Source organism: Eretmochelys imbricata, chromosome 1 (genome assembly GCF_965152235.1).
Source record: "Eretmochelys imbricata isolate rEreImb1 chromosome 1, rEreImb1.hap1, whole genome shotgun sequence".
Taxonomy (NCBI): domain Eukaryota; kingdom Metazoa; phylum Chordata; order Testudines; family Cheloniidae; genus Eretmochelys; species Eretmochelys imbricata.
The window spans coordinates 109998121-110016935 of NC_135572.1; the positions used below are offsets into that span (position 1 = coordinate 109998121).

Below are 18815 nucleotides of genomic sequence, written 5' to 3' on the forward strand. Positions count from 1 at the left end.
TCGACAGGGTAACAAGCCTTTTGGATGGGGGGAAACAGTAGACATGGTATATCTTGACTTTAGTAAAGCTTTTGATACTGTCTCATATGACCGTCTCATAAACAAACTAGGAAAATGCAACCTAGCTGGAGCTACTATTAGGTGGATGCAAATCTGGTTGGAAAACCATTCCCAGAGAGTAGTTATCAGTGGTTCACAGTCATGCTGGAAGGGCATAGTGAGTGGAGTCCCGCAGGGATAAGTTCTGGGTCCAGGTCTATTTAATATCTTCATCAATGATATAGATAATGGTATAAAGCAGTGGTGGGCAACCTGCGGCCCGCATGCAGCCCATCAGGGTAATCAGATTGCAGGCCATGAGACATTTTGCTGACGTTGCCCTTCCGGAGGCACAGCCCCCCACAGCTCCCAGTGGTCACGGTTCACCATTCCCGGCCCATGGGAGCTGCAGGAACCGGTGACCAGCACATCCCTGCGTCCCACTGCTTCCCGTAGCTCCCACTGGCCTAGGAGCTGAGCATGCGTACAGAGCCCCATGGCCGCCCCTGATCCTTGAAGCCAGAAGGACCTGCCGGGTGCAGGATCCGGGCGGCACTTACCTGGTGCAGCTCCTGGGAAGCAGCCAGCAGGTCCTTTTGGCTCCTAGGGTCAGGGGTAGCCAGGGGGTTCTGCACGCTGCTTGTGCCTTCAGGCCCCGCCCCTGCAGCTCCCATTGGCCGTGGTTCCCAGCAGTGGGAGCTGTGGAGCCAGCATGCCTGGTGGGCACAGCTCACAGAGACCCATCTTGGCTGCCCCTCCGCCTGGGGGCTTCAGGGTCCTGCCAGCCACTTCCCGGCAGCTGTGCAGAACCAGGTAGGGAGCCTGAGAGCTACAGTGACCAGTCCAGCCCTGTGCCAAATATTGGGTCAAATGGTGTCCTGACTGTCCCAGGATGTGGGACAAACAGCTAAATATCGGGATGTCTGGTCACCCTATTAGTCTCCCTCGCCGACCATAAGGAGTTTGTATTGGAGGTCCCCTCAGTGCACCAGAGGTTGGTGACACCAGTCAGGACCAGAGACCTCCTGGACTATTGTCAGCAGGAGTAGGTGGACCCCAACACCTTCATTCAGCAAATGGGGTTGCCCACCCCACATGTGCCACAGGAGGTAAAGGCAGCCCTGCTCCCAGCCTCTAGTGTTCCCTGCCCACCCATTTCCTCTGGCCTTTCTAAGCTTCAGGTGAGGCCCCTACTGCTTTGAATTTCCCATATAAGCCAACTCAGTAAGACCTGGCTGGCCTGATTCCAAGCCACGTCACAGGAACATCTATACAAGCTCATGCACCATGCTATTCATTTCTTCACCCTCATAGCCACCCCAGTACATAATGGTGGGACATGTTGCCATCTATGGAAGGTGAGAAGTCTTGGTGGGATAGCTTGTATTGGTGCCACAGCCTGTCAGGAATATAATTAGGCAGCCCCTTCACAGAGCCATGAACAGAGGCCTATTATTGATGGTTTTTGGATTCCCATTACAGTTGTTTTTCTTGTGCTGAGAGGAAGACCCTGGCACATGCATATTGACAGTGGGATGCCCCTTTTCTGCCTCTTCCAGAATGTCTTGTTGAGGTTCTATCTTCAGTTTTTCCCACACCTTTTTATTTATGCACATCTTATCCATAGGCCCACAAAGTTGCAGAACCTCCTTGTCGACCGCCTTCTGGCTTTCAGCTAATGGGCCATATATCCAATCCAGAAGGAAGGAATTGGATGGAGGGCTCACCTGTGACCAAGACTGTGGGGGTTGATTTTGTGCACTTGTTTGTTCAAGTCTCTAGGAAGTGTTTCTCTGAGTGGCATCGACTAGCTCCCTGAACTTTTGAGGAGCAGAGGATATTGTCCAGGCATCTCGGCTTGGTGTCCCCCTCGGAAACACTGATTGTAAACCTATGACCCTCACTTCCATTTATGTTTTTTCATTTGTTGTCCCCCAGAATCGGTTGATAGATGTATTTCTTCTGGTCCTTTCCCTCTAAAGAGCAGGAGGTCTTTTTTGGTTCACTAGATAAATTGCCTTCAGGGATCCATGAAGTATATAGGGACCATATAGGCCTAATCCCATGCTGAGACACCTGACCATAATGCTGGGCCTGAGACCCTACTTACTCCAGACCTAAGCATAGACTTTGGGTCCCTAACTGCCCCAACCCTAACCCTGGGAGCACTATCTACCCCAGCCATAACCTGAGAAACTTTTTCAGCCTTAATGCTAAACCTAGGGTGGGAGGCCCTACCTGTTCCAACCCTAACCCTAGGGGACTGTACCTGCCCAAACCATCACTTGTGAAAGTTTATTTACTCCCAACACCTAACCCTAGAACATAGTACCCTTCCTGCCCAAACCCTAGGCTGGGGGCCCCTACCTGACTTTCACTGTAACCCAAGCCTGAGCCACTTTTCCAGCCCAATTCTAACCCAAGCCCTCATTCTCATTGGGACACTTTCTGGTCTCACCCCAACCCTATATTGGGATACCTCCATCCCTAACTCTGGACCAGGGGGACCCTACCTGCCTTATCCTAGCCCAGGCTAGAAGGGTGGAAAACTACTTCTAATCCTAACTTTAGGATGAGGTGCCCCATCTGCCCTACACCTAACTGTGGGCTAGAGGGACCCTACCTGCTCCAGCCCCAACTTTAGGCCAGAGAGACCATACCTGGCACTAGCTCAGCACCAACCTGAGACAACCTACATAATCATGCAATAAAATGATGCATACTAGTTCCATCTCTAGGGTACGCATCCTCCCCTTTCCTTACACTGATTGGGTAAGAGCAAACCCCAGTCACCTCATAAAATTACAGCTCTGTAGTGTGAAAACTAATTTCCACTTTCTCAGCTCACAAACAGACTTCTACAAACTAGTCCCACCTATTGCATATACCATTCAATATAGCTACATTCCTGTGAATGCAGCTAATTCCTAGTGGGTATTGCCGGCGGCATGGGGGCAGAGGCAAGATTGGGTGCACGTTTACTGTAACAGTGTATTTCTTGGTTTTCAGTTTAAGTTAAGCTAAACTCAACATTCTGGAAGGACATGAGCTGTCACTGGGAAACTAACCGTGTAAATGTTTTTTGCCATTTGATTGTATATAGTTCAAATCCATCTACACTTTCTGCCAGAAGCAGCTTTATTACACTTGCTTTTCATTATACCATTAAAGTCAATGGAGTTACAAACATGTACGATACCAAAATTCATCCTCCTATTCAAAACAGCAAATTTGAGACTAATAATTAAAAATAGTCAAATAGCCTTTAACTATTCATATCAGTATTCAATCTGTGAGACCAGGAGTATGCTCCACCTTTCTCCAATTCTCAGCCTCTGTACAGTAGTGAAAACAGGGCTATGGTAACAGCCTATATTTCTCACTTTCAATTCCAGTATATAAACTCAAAGTTTCCTCATCTATCTCCTTCTGAACTCACATACTGCACTCTTGCAACCTTGTTTTGCTTTGAGGACTTCAGTGGACCTTCCATATACTAAAAATGTTCAGAAGACATCTTGAGAATTTACAACAAGCAGCAATCAAGAACCTCTAGTTTCAGTTTTGGAAATTTAGTCTTGAAAGCAATAAGCATTTGAAGGAGAAGAGGGGTTTGAAGAAAATTTTTCACAGATAGGATAGAGATACTCAAGTTATTCAGTCAAATATTTTTGAAGAAAAATGTGTCTGAAATCTGTTTAAATAATAGTGAATGAAAGCCAAATATAGTATATATTTCCTTAAAAGCTTGTCTGGCAGGAAATTTAAGTCTTGAGTTATACTTCACTTGGGTACATAAAACCTCATTGAAAACTATAAAATGTGACCAAGCAACATGTGTGCAAGATTAGTTGTAACCTGAGGAGGAAAATCCAGACAGCACACTGCTATAAATACTAAGGGCTTTGATTTGTCCAAATGAATATAAACAAAATCATATGTAAAACTCTAAAATAGCACTTGGAAAAAAATGTCTTAATCAAGCTTTAAGTTAATAAGTCTGAAGTGTTAGTTTGACCAAAATTATAGCATGCTAGAGGCGCCATGCTTCTGGTGAGATTTAGGTCCCCCTGCACATCTCATCTGTCACCAGAAGTTAAGTGCTTGCATTATTCTGGCCAACTGCTCCATTTGCTTATACTGTCATTGTAACTCAACTAGTATCTAACTCGCTACACTTTAATTTGCTTTGTGGTATTTTATATCGGAATGGTGATATATGAAACAATATTGTAAGTTCTATTAGAAAATACTGAGTTTTTCAGACTTTTTCCTAATGAAATGTTTAAGGGAAAACTAAGCACTACACAATTTCAGGGTGAAACACAAAACTAACATTTCTGATCTTTCTTTGGAACTCAGGACTGATAAGAGTCTTTACACATAATGTAGAAAACATGTACTAGTATCTTTGAAAGAACAAAGAAACTCAGTCAAAGATGACTTGCCAGCCTATTTACCTTCTTTTTTATAATTCCACATAATGAAAATAAAAAGATTCCACACAGGCGTTAAGAAGGATTAAACAGGTAAGTGAGATTTGACTTTAAATCTATTAAACACTTGTTCATATAAATCAATGAATGTGTCACTTCTAAATAAAATAAATCCAGATACAATATGGAATTATTTTTTTTAAAATTCAATTTGTAATGTCCCTTTTAAACAAAACAAAAAAATTGATACAGTTCAAAGCTTACTGGGTTTCTCTCTTGTTTAATATATTCTCCCACCATTCTTTTATCAAATCACAAAAGTAGTATCTTACATTATTAATGTGTATACAGAGCACTTGTATGAATTTTTACTTGTGTAACAGGATTTAAATACAATGTATTTTCAGTGAACAAAGCCCTAAAAGTATCTTAACTGGCTAGATATACACGGCATTAGATTTTCAAAACAGTTGTAAAAAACACAAAGCAAACAAAATATATGTACAGTATATCAAAATCAGTCAAATATTTTGACCTGACTATTTCTATAACAAGTAGCAGTAATTTTAAATTGCATAAAAAGCAAAAACAGTGCCAACATGCATCCAGGCTGTGAGCTATGGTAAAATATCAAACACATAAGAAAGTAGAGAAGCAAAATAAAAAAAAGCCATAAATCAGAACCAATGCTGAAGCACACTCTCACTTGCAACTGACCATAGGTAATCTGCTTTTCCACTTCTATAATGCAAAGGGCCCTAACAATGAAGAAAAGAATTCCTATGCTACACTAAATTGAAAAATGTTTCTAACTTGTCTTTGCATTTTTAACATTTCATTTGTCATAGAACGAAAAGATGAAGTTTTAATTCTATTAAAGAAACATACAAATTCGTAAATCAGAGAAGCTCCTTTAAGAACAACACTTTTCAAACCTTGCATAGTGACAGCTGGCATTGATATCGCTACCATAGCTTCAGCAGAAAATACAAAAAAGGAAAATATTTACTTCAAGATTGATACACAAACACAACTTGTTTTCTGCACAAAATTCAATACAGTTTGATCATATTAATAAGAGGGAAAACACTTTTAAGAAGGGGAAAGATAGTGTTCACTAGCTTGGAAATAAAATTAAAAAAAACAAATAAACGAACAAGTACAAAACCACAACATTCTATAGTAAAATGCAAAGAATAAACATTTCATTGTAACACCACCTACTTGCATCACTAGATAAGCGTCATACATGCAACAAATTAGAACTATAGTATAAGACTGTCAAATGAAAGATTTACTTTTTATATAAACAAAGTGTAAAAATAGTAATAGGTGTATTTTTCAGATTTAATGCTAGATGAGGATTTTTTGTCCCTCTCAAACATTTGCTAGCAATTTCAATATGAATTTGACAAACAAGATGTTGATTTAGGAACCATGATAAAGATACATTGTGCCTAAGACAGTATTATCATATTTCTGTTCAACTTTAACAGAATTGGAATGCTCAACAACACTGTTAAGTTCAGGGATGCTTTCAGCAGTATCCCCAAAACCATGATAATGCCCATAGTGCAAAGTATCTCCAAGATCTTCAGCCCATGAGGGCCTGTTAGACACAAAGCTACTTGGGCTTCCATTCAGATGCAGTGAACCACACATATCGGCAGAAGTATTCATGGCTTTTTCTGGTTCTTCAGTGCCATTACAGGTGTGAATTCTGTGCCTATTGGCAGAAGCTACTCCAGAAGTTATTCCATTAGGTCTTAACGTTAAACATTCTTCATGCCTGGAATCCATTCCATTGAAGTGTGTTATGGTGGTGAAGTCCAAATGTCCATTGATGGTACATCCATTTGTCAATGCATTCAAAACGGAGCTACTGCTATTCATATCTGCATTAAGAAATACATCTGTCACCAAAAATTGAGAATCAATGGAAATACATCAAAATGTCTCCACTGCACTCCACTTTGTTTTTCAAAACCTATGCACAGAAACTTGGGGGTGGGAGTGGAAAGACACTTGAGTGCAAACCTAATTTTTATATTCCACGTCAACATAGGTGGTTTAAAAGTAATATAATCTGACTCTGACCAGTAAATTTGAAAGCTAATTTTAATTTCAAAAACATAACTGCTAACTAAATTAGAAATGTGTATATATATATATATATATATATAGCTATGCTAATCTTTCTAAGACACTGTGAATTTTAGAAAAATAAAGAAGTTAAGTGACAAGTGTAGAGTAACAAAGCAGACAACATTCCAAACAGTATTTTGGGAAACAGGACAAATTTAAAATCCACCTGGAACTAAAGAATCTATGTGCAAGAACTTAAATTTGAGTGGACTACAGTTTTTAGCAGTGGTGATTATGTTTCTTGCCTCCTCTTTAGTGACAGATCTCAGGTAACAATACATGTTGAAGCAGGCAATATGAACAAGCTTGTGTCAATGGGGAAACTAATATAAAATGTTTCCTAAGGTTGTATATCGAACAATTAATTTCAGTATAACTAGTGGTTTACTTGAGAATATATTAGGCGGGAACAATATGTTTTTTCTTAATGATGATTTGTAACATCTGTACAATCCACATGCAAAATGCCATACAACAGCAAAATGCACAGAAGACCATAAGATTACTAACAGAAAACAAATACTAAAAATATGCATGCAAAAAACAGACTGGTTTAAGCAATTTCTCATTTGAATTTTAGTAATTAGTACGCTAATTACCTCGTCTGTAAAACTAAATTTCAGTCAAGTTTCAAATGTATGTTTTTGTAGTGGTACTGAAAGTACTAGCACAAAAATAGATTACTGGGTGTGCCCTAAAATTACCTATTGTGTGTGCACGTCTTTCTAACGATAGGCAGGGCAAACCTAGAAACTAGCTCTGTATTTTGATATTTGAGCATTTTACATTTTGTTTTCTAGGTCTTTCTGAACGTATGCACATACATTTATGTACATATTAATGCATAAATCTTTGTGCAGAAAAGTATCATTTGTTTTATTTCTAGCTCAGGGCAGTTAAGTATTCTCTTACTAAATTGCCAAATTTTAAAACACGGGGTCTTTGTTTGAAGGAAAGGTAATGAGTACCACTGCTTTACACTGAAGAAGTGGAAAGTTGTGGTTCTCCACATAAATATAAACGGATATATATAATATGACATTGGTATTTCACATATAGTAATACACAATGCCAAGGATGTGAATGAACTGAGAGTTATCTGTGACACTAAGTGCAGCAACTGAAGTTTCCTGCTTATCCCTACACTGCTTAAAATAATCACATTAACTAAACTTATTAGCCATAGAATCCTGTTGGAGGTCAAGTTCAAAAAAAAACAAACCCAAAAAACAAAAAACTCAACATATTATGCCTACTAATATTGTGACGAAGACGCACATTAAAAATTTGATAAAATATTTATTAACTGGAAAAAGTGCAGAGTCCTGTTTTAAAATTGGTAATTTAGGCTAGCTTTGTTAACAAAGTTAACAATGGCATTTCTGTTAGTGAATATTCAAAAGCATATTGTGAATAGTTCTAGTGATAATTACAGCATTTTTATATTTGTTGAAAATAAGCACCTAAAACAATACACAATATTTATGAAAGAGAAAGTCAACTACTTTTCAATAAATATAAACATTTGGCAACTATCACTGGAGCTTTTCATCTACTTTCAAACTAATGAAAAGGTTGTTGTTGTTTTTTTAAATCCCTACATATTTTAATGTCCATTTAATATAATTTGGTGAATCCGACCTATGGTATCTAGCAGAAACATTTTATTATAGTATGACTTACGACATGAATATTCATTTAAAAATTTAATAATACACTAAAATAGTAACTCCTCCCTTTACCTACCAAGTGGATGGACAAGCTGACCCAAGACAATTTTTCTTAAGACAGCGTAACTCTATATACACTCTTGGGTTATTAAAAAGCATCTTGATCAAGCGGCCCCTGAAAAAATTAAAGTACTAATATGCACTACTACTAACAATACGGCTGATTTCATGAAGACTGATACAAAATCCAAAGAGTGGTTTCCAAGATTGTTCCAAATGGCAACTCAATGAAAATCCCATGGCATCAATAGTCTTTTATCCACATAAAACAAAAGCAATAGCTGTTCACAATATGATTTCTACAGTCATATTGCGGTGTTTGAACAAATGTTGAACACACAGTCATTAGGTTTGGACTATTATTTGCATATGTTGAGCAAGTCTGAAACTAGCTAAGAGATATCACCCTGTTTCAAGAACTATATAAACCATTAGGATATAATTGCCAATATTGTACAAGGAAAAGTAAGTCTATTTGGTACCAATGAAATCAATCATTTAAAATACCTCCGAATTTTCCTTTAAGCTGCAAACATAGTAACTAAAAACAAGGCACATGAAATGTAAGCCTTTAATAAAAGTGAAATAGCCATAGTGAACTTCTATTTAGATTAGATCTATCAATAAGGTTTCCCTTATACCTTTGCAGTGTGTTCTATGAAACAGCTGATCTTTGATATCTACTTAAAAACCCAAATATAATAGCTGTTACAGTAATACAATAGTTTTCAAGACTCTGGACAACAGTGTGCAAAAAATAAAAGGATGTTTTATATTTAAATTAGAAATAAAATGCATATTGATTCTTGCAACGACAGGGAGTTTGCATTGCAGAAACTGTGTAAATTTCAATCTCTTTTGGTCCAACAGAACCACTCTCCTGTTGTTTGGTGTCTTCGACCATTTGAATGTTGTTGTAGTTAACAGGAAACTGTCCACTCCCACCTGATACAACAGCAACCTCTTTATCAATGTGCATATTGTCAGCATCATCCTCATTTCCTCCATTCATCATTGGTATTAAGCCATCAAAGCTATGAGCTGATTAAAAAAAAAAAAAAAAAAGGTTAGATTTAGTTTCCAGAGCACATTTAAAAACTTGTAGCCAAGCCAATAAACTGAAGTGTAAATATTCTCATTATTAAAAATGAGAAAAAACCTGCTATATGGAAACTTTAATTGTATGGTCATAAAATAAGAATTCTGAGGGGTGCTTGAATGGAACTCTGGATCAGAAGTGACCAACTGTGGGAGAATTAATGATTTGGCAGGGGGCAGGGCTTAGCAGCCCTGGGGATCCTTTCCAGTTTATATCTTGTGTTTTTAAAGCTCATACTTTAGGGCTTCAGCTGGTCACCCACAGGGCTCAAGAAAGGATTCTTGCCCCCAATGTATCCTGGGGTGGGGATTTTTTGGTCACCCTCCTCTGAAGCATCAGAGATGGCCACAGATGGAGATCAGATCCATATGTGGGTCTGGCAAGAAATTTCCCCCCAGGTCAGATTGGCAGTGACCTTTGGGTTTTGGTCCTTTTGCCTTCTGCAGCATGGAGCGCAGGTCACTTGCCAGGATTATCTCACTTCATCAATTCCCTGCCATTGCAGGGACCTCAGGCATTGATGTACACTCAGTTTCTCCTATTTTCTGTCAGTGGCAACATAGTTTTAGTCTCCTGTGTGCTGTAATACTTTGGTTGTTGGTTTTAGTGTGTGTTGATGCTGTTTGTTGCCCATCATATACAGAAGATCAGACTAGATGATCTGGTCATTCCTTCTAGCCTTAAACTCTGACTACGACTCAACACAAACTAGACACCCCATTACATTCAAGTACATTAGATTGATTTTTCTGGTGAAGTGAAGAGAAATAGTTGACATTTCAATTACCCATCATTAGGCTTCAGTTAGCACAATGATATGAAAGAGAGCAATTCATACTTCTCAGAGAACATTTCTAGCTTGGAATCAGACACCATTATATTGGATGCAGATTCTGAATGCTCTCTTTGGAACCATAAAGTCTATAGACAATTTTGCTTTTAAGTAAAAGTTTACATTCTGGAGCATAATTATGACTAATGCGTATGCATGCACCTGCTGCATCCTTGCACAGGCAGGGAACGTGTATGTCAAACTAATGTAGCTTAGCCATTTGCTTACAAGGGGAAAAATTGGCTTAATTTACCTCAAGCGTCTTATTCTCAACAGTATTGCTTCCAGAGCCACAATATAGGAGTCAGAGCCTTTCAGAAAAGGATTTTCATACTATAAGAGAACCTTTGGAAGTCAGTAGTGACAGTTGTAGTCTAGGACATCAAGCCTACTTGCCCCAGAGAGTACAGGTGGCCTTCCCTCACCAATGCTCTCCCTGTTTGCCTCCAGAACACCTAAACGTAACTGGGCTCCAAAAACAGTAGAGGGAGAGAGGGTGACCCAGTGTGGTGCTCTATAGAGGCTATACAGTCACAGAACAGGAGTTATGTAAGACAAGCAATGCCCTTTTTTCCTTCCTGGCTTTGCCTCCATGGAGCCTTGCTAATTGGCCAGTGGAAGAAGCACTGTGCTCCCCAAACTGCCTCTGTTCTTGCTACATTGTAGAGAGAAAAGACAGTTACCTTTTCCGTAACTGGTGTTCTTCCAGATGTGGTATTCTTGTCAATTCCATATTAAGTGTGTGTGCTCGCCACATGCACCAGTGCTGGAAGTTTTTCCCTCAGCAATATCCATAGCGGACTGGCTCTGGAGCCCTCTGGAATGGCACCCGCATGGCACAGTATAAGAGGCACTGCCGGCTCCCCCCATCCTCAGTTCCTTCTTGCCAGAAACTCCGACAGTGGGGAAAGAGGGTGGATTGTAGAATGGACATAAGCAACACATCTCAAAGAACACCAGTTACTGTCTTTTCTTCAAGTGCTTGCTCATGTCCATTCCACATTAGGTGACTCCAAAGCAGTACCCCTGGAGGTGGGTAAGAGTTCATGGACATGTAGATCGCAACACAGCTCTGCCGAACCCAGCGTCATCTCTGGCCTGCTGAGTGATGGCATAATAAGAGGTAAATGTGTGAACAGAGGACCATGTTGCAGCTCTACAGATGTCCTGGATAGGGATGTGTGCCAGGAAGGCTGCCGAAGATGCCTGCGCTCTTATCGAGTGGGCTCTGACAATCGGTGGCGGTGGAACCCCCGCCAGGTTGTAACAAGTCCTTATGCACGAGGTAATTCAATTGGAAATCCTCTGCGAGGGCACCGGGTGATCCTTCATCCTATCTGCTGTAGTGATGAAGAGTTGAGTCGATTTTCGGAAAGGCCTGGTACATTCTAAGTAGAAAGTCAAGGCCCTCCGGACGTCCAGGCAGTGAAGGCGCCTCTCCTCACTGGTCTTATGCGGTTTGGGACAAAACACTGTGAGGAAGATGTCCTGGTTCATATGGAAGGTGGAGACAACCTTTGGCAGGAAGGCAGGGTGGAGCCGCAACTGAACCTTATCTTTGTAGAAGACCGTGTATGGAGGTCCTAAGGGCAGCTTTAATTTCAGAGACCCATCTTGCCGACGTCACCGCCACCAGCAACGCGACCTTCCAAGACAGTGGGAAAGGGAGTAGGAACCCAGCGGCTCAAGGGGTGGGCAGGTGAGCCCTGAGAGGACGAAGTTAAGATCCCACTGCAGGACAGGAGTCCACATCTGCGGGAAGAGTCTCTTGAAGCCTCTCAAGAATCTGACCGTTATGTCATGAGAAAACACAGTCTGGCCCTGGATCGGTGGGTGAAAAGCAGAGATGGCCGCGAGATGCACACTAATGGAAGTGTGTGCCAGGCCCTGGCTCCTCAGATGAAGCAGGTAGATTAAGATAGTGCCTTGCCTCTCTTGATCTTTGCCAGGACCCTGCTGATGAGAGGAATCAGAGGAAACGGGTACATCGTGTTCCCTGACCACGACAGGAGGAAGGCATCAGAGAGGGAGTCCTTGCCCAGGCCTTCCTGCGAACAAAACCGGTGGCATTTCCTGTTTAGTCTGGTGGCTAACAGGTCCACTTGGGGAGTTCTCCACCTCTAGAAGATCATGCAGGCTACCTCTGGGTGGAGCAACCACAGTAAGAGAAGTCCCTGCTAAGGTGATCTGCTAGTGTGTTCTTGACGCCAGGGAGGTGACAAGCTTCCAGATGGATTTCATGGCTGATGCAGAAGTCCCAAAGATAGTGTGCCTCTTGGCAGAGAATCAACAAACATGCTCCCCCTTGCCTATTGATGTAGAACATTGAGGCCATGTTGTCCATCAGAACTCTCACCACCTTGTCTGACAGGTGAGGTAGGAAGACTCCACATGCCAAGCGGACGGCCCTGAGTTCTTTGACATTTATGTGTAATGTCATCTCCTCTAGGGACACATACCCTGGTTCTGGAGGTCACGGAGGTGCGCGCCCCAGCCGAAGTCTGAGGAGTCCGATACCAACTCGATGGAGTGATGGGGGGTGTCAAATGGAACCCTCTCCAAGATAGTCATGCGAGCGCAGCGAGGCAAGTACCCTTGGGGGAATGGTAATGATCTTGTTCAGGTGATCTCTGGACTGGGAATGGATCGTCACCAGCCATTGCTGCAGGGGTCACATTGAGAGCCTGGCATGATGGACAACGTAGGCGCATGCTGCCATGTCATCCAGCAGGTGCAGGCAAACGCTGGCTGTAGGCAGGGGGAACGTGGAGACCTCCGTGATAAGGTCTGTCAACATCTGGAATCTTTCTAGCAACAGGAATGCTCTGGCGCAGGTCAAGTAGAGTACCATTCCAATGAATTCTATCCTTTGCACTGGAACTAACGTCTACTTTTTATCGTTCACCAGTAGGCCCAGGGAGTGGCACGTGGCTTGTAGCACCAGGACATCTCTTGGACCTAAGACCTGGAGTTGCCCTTGACTAGCCAGTCGTCAAGGTATGGGTAGATCTGGATGCCTGGACACCTGAGGTAAGCAGGCACTACCAACATGCACTTTGTAAACACCCTAGATGCTTGTCATCAGGCCCAACGGGAGGACTGCAAACTGGTAGTGGTGGGGCCGCACAGTAAACCGGGGGAAGTGTCTGTGACCTTGGAAGACCGCTATGTGGAAGTATGCATCCTTCAATTCGAGGGTGGCATACTAGTCTCCTGGATCCAGGGAGGGGATGATAGAAGTCAAGGAGACCATGCAGAACTTTAGCTTCTTTAGATACTTGTTGAGGTCCATCAGGTCCAGGATGGGCCGCAGACCGCCCTTCGTCTTTGGGATTAAGTACCGGGAATATACGAACCCCTTGTTCCTGTACTCGAGAGGAACTTCTTCCATCACACCCAGTTGTAACAACCCCGTTTCCTCCTGTGCGAGGAGACTCTCGTGAGAAGGGTCCCTGAAGAGGGATGGGGAATGGGGTGGGTGGGAGTAAACTGTAGGGTATAACCCTCCGCCAAAGTATTGAGGACACAGCGGTCTGAAGTTATAGTTGTCCATGTGGAAAGAAAAAAAAAGAAAGGTGGTTGGAAAACAGCAGGACAGATGAATCCGGGGTAAAAAGTCTGGCACATCGCCCTGGAGCGCAATCTCGAGGGAGGAGGTGGGTGGCTCGGGTGGTGCTTGTAGCCCATACTTTTCTTATTGGTGGGGGGGGGAAGGGGGGGCTCCTGGTGGGTTTGACTCCGTTGGCCCTGAGATTGCTGCAGTTTGAACCACTTACGGGCTGGACTGGAACATACAGCCCAAGAGTTTTCAGGGTAGTGCAGGAGTCCTTAAGGCCATGCAGGTTACCGTCCGTCTGTTCTACAAACAGGGCCTGGCCGTCAAAGGGGAGGTCCTGCATCGATTGCTGAGCCTCCATTGACAGACCTGAGAGGAGCAGCCAGGACGCCCTTTACATGGAGATGAGCCGTGAAGCCTGCTGCTTCCGAGGCTGCTTGGAGGGCCGCTCTCATTGCAGCTGTGCCCTCTTTGAGGATGGCCCGGAATTCCTTCTTGGACGCTTCGTGTAATGAGACTTCGAATTTGGACATAGACTGCCACATATTGTAGTCATAGTGGCCAAGGAGGGCTTGGAGTTTGGCCATTCTCAACTAAAGGCTGGAAGACAAATTTTTCACCCAAACAGATCCAGTCTCTGAGTCTTTATTCTTGGGCATACCCCCAGGTTGCCCCTGCCTCTCCCTTTGTTTTAACAGCCTCAACTACAAGGGAGTTTGGGGCCAGGTGGGTATAGAGATACTCATGGCCTTTAGCTGGCACAAAATATTTGCACTCAGCCCTTTGTGAGATGGGTGACAGGGAGGAGAGGGTTTGTCATAGGGCATTAATTATTTTTGATACCCCCTCGTGTAGGGGTAAAACCACTCTAGCGGGTGCTGTGGAGCAAAGGATGTTGAACAGTGAGTCTGACAGCTCCTCAAGTTCCTCTGCCTGGAGCCCCAGGGTAGAGGCAAACATCATCTTGCAGAACTGGGTGAGGGGGACCCATAAAAGCGTCTGGCGATGAGGAGGACAAAGCTAGCACTGAGAGCTCCAACACATCCCTTGATAGTCCAACTGGCTGCTCCCCTAGGTCCTCATGGGCCTGGGGCCAGTCTTCCCCTGTGGAGCCTCCACCTCCGGAGGAAGGTGGGATGCTGCGGCCGATGTCCTATCTGAGGCCCACACCACTGATCGGGCGGCCTGGGAAGACTGGGTGAACCCCCATGGATTCCAGGGATACCACACTGCCAGCCATTAGCCCGGAAGCCATGGGGTCGGTTGCGGTGCCTATGAGGTCGATGGTACCACTGGTGCCAGGACCTGTCCTGCTACCACGGACTCCTGATCAGCACTGGAATTGTAAACAGAACGGACACTGTGGAATGACCATGACTGGCTGGCTCGGTGGCCCTCCTCACCGCAGTGCCTCGATGCTGACCTGTCCAATCGGGATGAGTGCCTTCTGCGGGACCCCAGGGATCTTTGTTGTTTGGCAGATCTGCGCTGGTAGATCTACACTTCACGCTGCTTGACCTGTAGCAAGATCTAGAGTGGGACCAGGAGTTGAAGCGGGCCGGTTGTCGACAGAATCTTCCTGATCAAAGGGATTTGTGTCTTAGTGATGGGTGCCATTGGGCGGGTGACCAGTGACCCTGTTCCTCCAATCAATCACAGGACCGCTGCCGAGACATTGGAAACCCGATGGGTCGGTCTCGACACTCATGCTGGGGGACGTGTGCCTCCACAGGTCTGCGCCAGGTTACCAGTGAGCCACGCCTCGAATCCCACTGTCAGTGCCAAGGGTCCAGAGACCAAAGAGGGCTTCTCTGAGCCTGCCTCCCAAAGTTCGAGGCATGACAGCTCCATGCAGCAAAGCACTGGCGGGCTGTCCCCTGTGATGGGGAGCAGCGCTGCTGAGGCGGGGACACTCTGAATGGTCCCAAGATGGGTTTACCACTTAGCTTGGTTACTGCGAGAGCTGGTGTGGGCGGCACTAGTAGCATCAGGTTCTCCTGCGCTGCCTGCAGGGCCTCGGGCATCGACGGGACTTCAACTTGATGGAGGCCCTTATCACTGTCCGATGTGACAGGCACAGTAGAGGAGGGGCTTGACCGCTTGATATGAGATAGGACGACTCCTGGATGGAGGCGTCGAGCCGTCCAGCACAGGTCTTGGCTCTCCTCCAGCCCTCTCCTTTCCCTTACAGGAAGTGGGAGATCTTCCCCTTGTGGACCTCTTGGGTTTCTTTGCCAGGGGTGGGGGGAAGCAGTGCCAGCTCGTAGACAACACCAGCAGGGTGCTCTGTACCAACACTGTGGTGCTTGGGGCTGAGTCGGACCTCTGCTCTGGTGCCGGGGTCAGCGCTAACTCCATCAGGAGTGCTTATGTGTCCTTCTCCTAGACACCTTAAACAACTAAAGTGTGGGTCGTTGATGGGCATGGGTCACTTACAACCATTGCCTGGTTTAAAGCCTGGGTATCGGGCATGCCCCGTCCCTAGGTGGGGTCCCATCCAGGACCAACTAACTAGAACTAATACTAAGGGTAAATACTAAACTATATACAACTATTTTACAAAGAAATGTTCGTGAGACACACTGAACTAAGCGAAAGCTAGCCAAAGCAGCAGCAGAAGTTCCAGCACCATCATTGGCGGCAAGAAGGAACTGAGGGTAGGGGAGCCGGCAACATCCCTTATACTGCACCATGTGGGCACCACTCCAGGTCCCCTACAGATACGGCTAACAGAAAAAATTCCGACACCAGTACATGTGGCGCGCACACGCACTTAATATGGAATGGACACGAGCAAGCACTCGAAGAATTGTGATTTATGCAGTGGCAAACCAAGCACCAAAAGACTTCTGACATGGCTACAGTATAGACACGGCTTGTTGAAGAGTATTCTCTCAGGTGCTCCAGCAGAACATCATTACTTAATTCTTAACAGGACTGGATGCATCACTTAAGTCATTTAGACACTTTTGAATATAGATGTCTTGACCTTGGATTTCTCTCCAAACGCCACACAGAGGTCCAACCTTTGTCAGAAATGTTGGGTGAGGTCCAAGAACCATCTTGTCTGCCTGATAGAATCTCGGTGGTTGACACCTCCAGAGAATATATCAGCAATTTAGGAGGACAAGTTAACAAACCTGAACAGCTTGTACTCGTTTTGTACACTTGATTGAACCCACCCTTGTAATGGTTTCATCTGCAGACATGCAAACAGGGTGACAAGTCTGCAGACTGCAACTGAGCCCAACTTCTTCAGAAAACTGCCTTAGTAAGTTCTGTCAACTTGCCTCGAGGTAGACAAAGCTAAATCCCTTGTGAAATTTAGGGTAGATATTATGAAAGTAAAAATCTTAACTGGAATAAGGTCTGATTTTTTTCTTTACTCAGACCAAGAGAGTCTTGAAGATGAAACACTTCTTTAGGGCGTAACTTAACCCATGTTAAAATAAAATTCCTATAAGCCAGTCATCTAGGTATGGAAAGTCTGTAAGCCCTGATGATGCATGTGAGTTATGATCACAACCAAGGACTTGGCGAACACCTTAGGAGATGCCACTCTCCCAAAGGATAGTGCCATCTATTGGTAATGATCATTGTACATCATGAACTTGTGGTACTATTTGTGCTTTCACCGTATCAAGTTGCGTAAGTAAGCAAGTAAACAAGGGACCCAAACCAATGCAGGACCAAAAAGGAGTTATGTTCCCCAGAAGAAACCATGTGGAATCTGATTTTCCCTTGGGCATTTGTTTTTGGGGAAGTCTAGAATAGTTTGCAGGTAAATTTTATGAAAGGAAAAATACTGGGAATAAAATCCCTTTCTCCTGTAAGGGTCTGACATTTTCTTTTCTCATAAATTTTACTAACGCCAAAACCTTGTCCTATAAGTTTCTTATGAGAGGGATCGTTGAAGAGAAAAGAGAGACTGTGAGTGTGTGAGAGAGAGAGACAGACACACACACAACCCAGAACTGAAAGTCAGACCCCCGTCTGATAAATTTTCTGGTTCCATCAGCCCAAGAAAATGGTTTACTATGTCAAAGAAAAAAAACCCCTAAGGACAAACGGTCTCAAAAAGGGAGGCACGTAGAAGGATCTGTTTCCTTAAAGCCTGGAACAGGGTCATCTCTCTCATCTTCAAATTGCTGCTTGGCAACAATGCTGCCTGAAGCAGAAGTGAAGTTCCTTCATCTATCCGCTCTGAAAGGTGTAAGAAACTTTCTAGTTTGAATTTCTATGCAGAACTGACCCATAAATAGATGGCTGAGGCCTGAAGCAGTTGATTTAGTCACTTTCAGCTTCTCCAGGATCTCATTTGTTTTTGGATTAAGGCGGTCCATACACCTACAACAGAGATCCAAAATCTGTGTCTAAGTCTCAGAGGAAATGCTGAATTCCTAAACCATACCTGTCTTCCTAAAGACACTACTGAAGTTAAAGATCTCTCAGCAGTGTCTGAGACAAAGGGGATCTTTGCCAGCCCCTGTGCCAGAATCTGGCTTTCCTAAGGAAATGGGAACTAAGCAAGGAGCAGAAGTCAGTCTTCTCAATTCCAACCCTTCACATCACCAACTCATAAAACTTTAGCACCTGCCTTCTCTAGAACTAGTGCATTAAGGATGCACTATTATCACAGATACATGAAGTCCAGTGCTCTGGAACAGCTCTGGAATAGTCCCTGGGAGAACCTCTTCATCCGCCAATTGACTCGCACTGTGCAAATCCTTGTGTTCTGATAGGTTGACAATATGATTAGTGAACTGGAAGCCCATCTCATAGCCTTGCTCCAACCCAATTAGGATATACAAACCCTCTAGCATGGTGACCCCTGCATTCTTACCCCATCTGTCAAAATACTCTCCCATCAGGATGGTGGCTTCCAAGTAGGTCACATTCTAAGTCTTTTGCACACTCTGAAACCTTTTCCTAAATGCTTCAGGAGTCAATTCAAACTTGAGCAGCAAAGCTTTTTTGA

The 18815-nt window shown here is 43.8% G+C and overlaps 1 protein-coding gene across 4 annotated transcripts in view; it reads right to left on the reverse strand.

Moving 5' to 3' along the window:
- Positions 1-4739: 4739 nt before the first annotated feature.
- Positions 4740-18815, reverse strand: part of ANKRD10 (ankyrin repeat domain 10) — a 50412-nt gene continuing 36336 nt past the window's right edge. For all 4 annotated transcript variants that reach the window (XM_077813503.1, XM_077813531.1, XM_077813522.1 and 1 more), the window contains exons 5-6: positions 9296-9391; positions 4740-6370 (exon numbers count right to left, since the gene is read on the reverse strand). In XM_077813503.1, the coding sequence (XP_077669629.1) occupies positions 5904-6370; positions 9296-9391 (563 nt within the window). In that variant the 3' untranslated portion in view covers positions 4740-5903. The remainder of the gene's footprint in view (positions 6371-9295; positions 9392-18815) is intronic.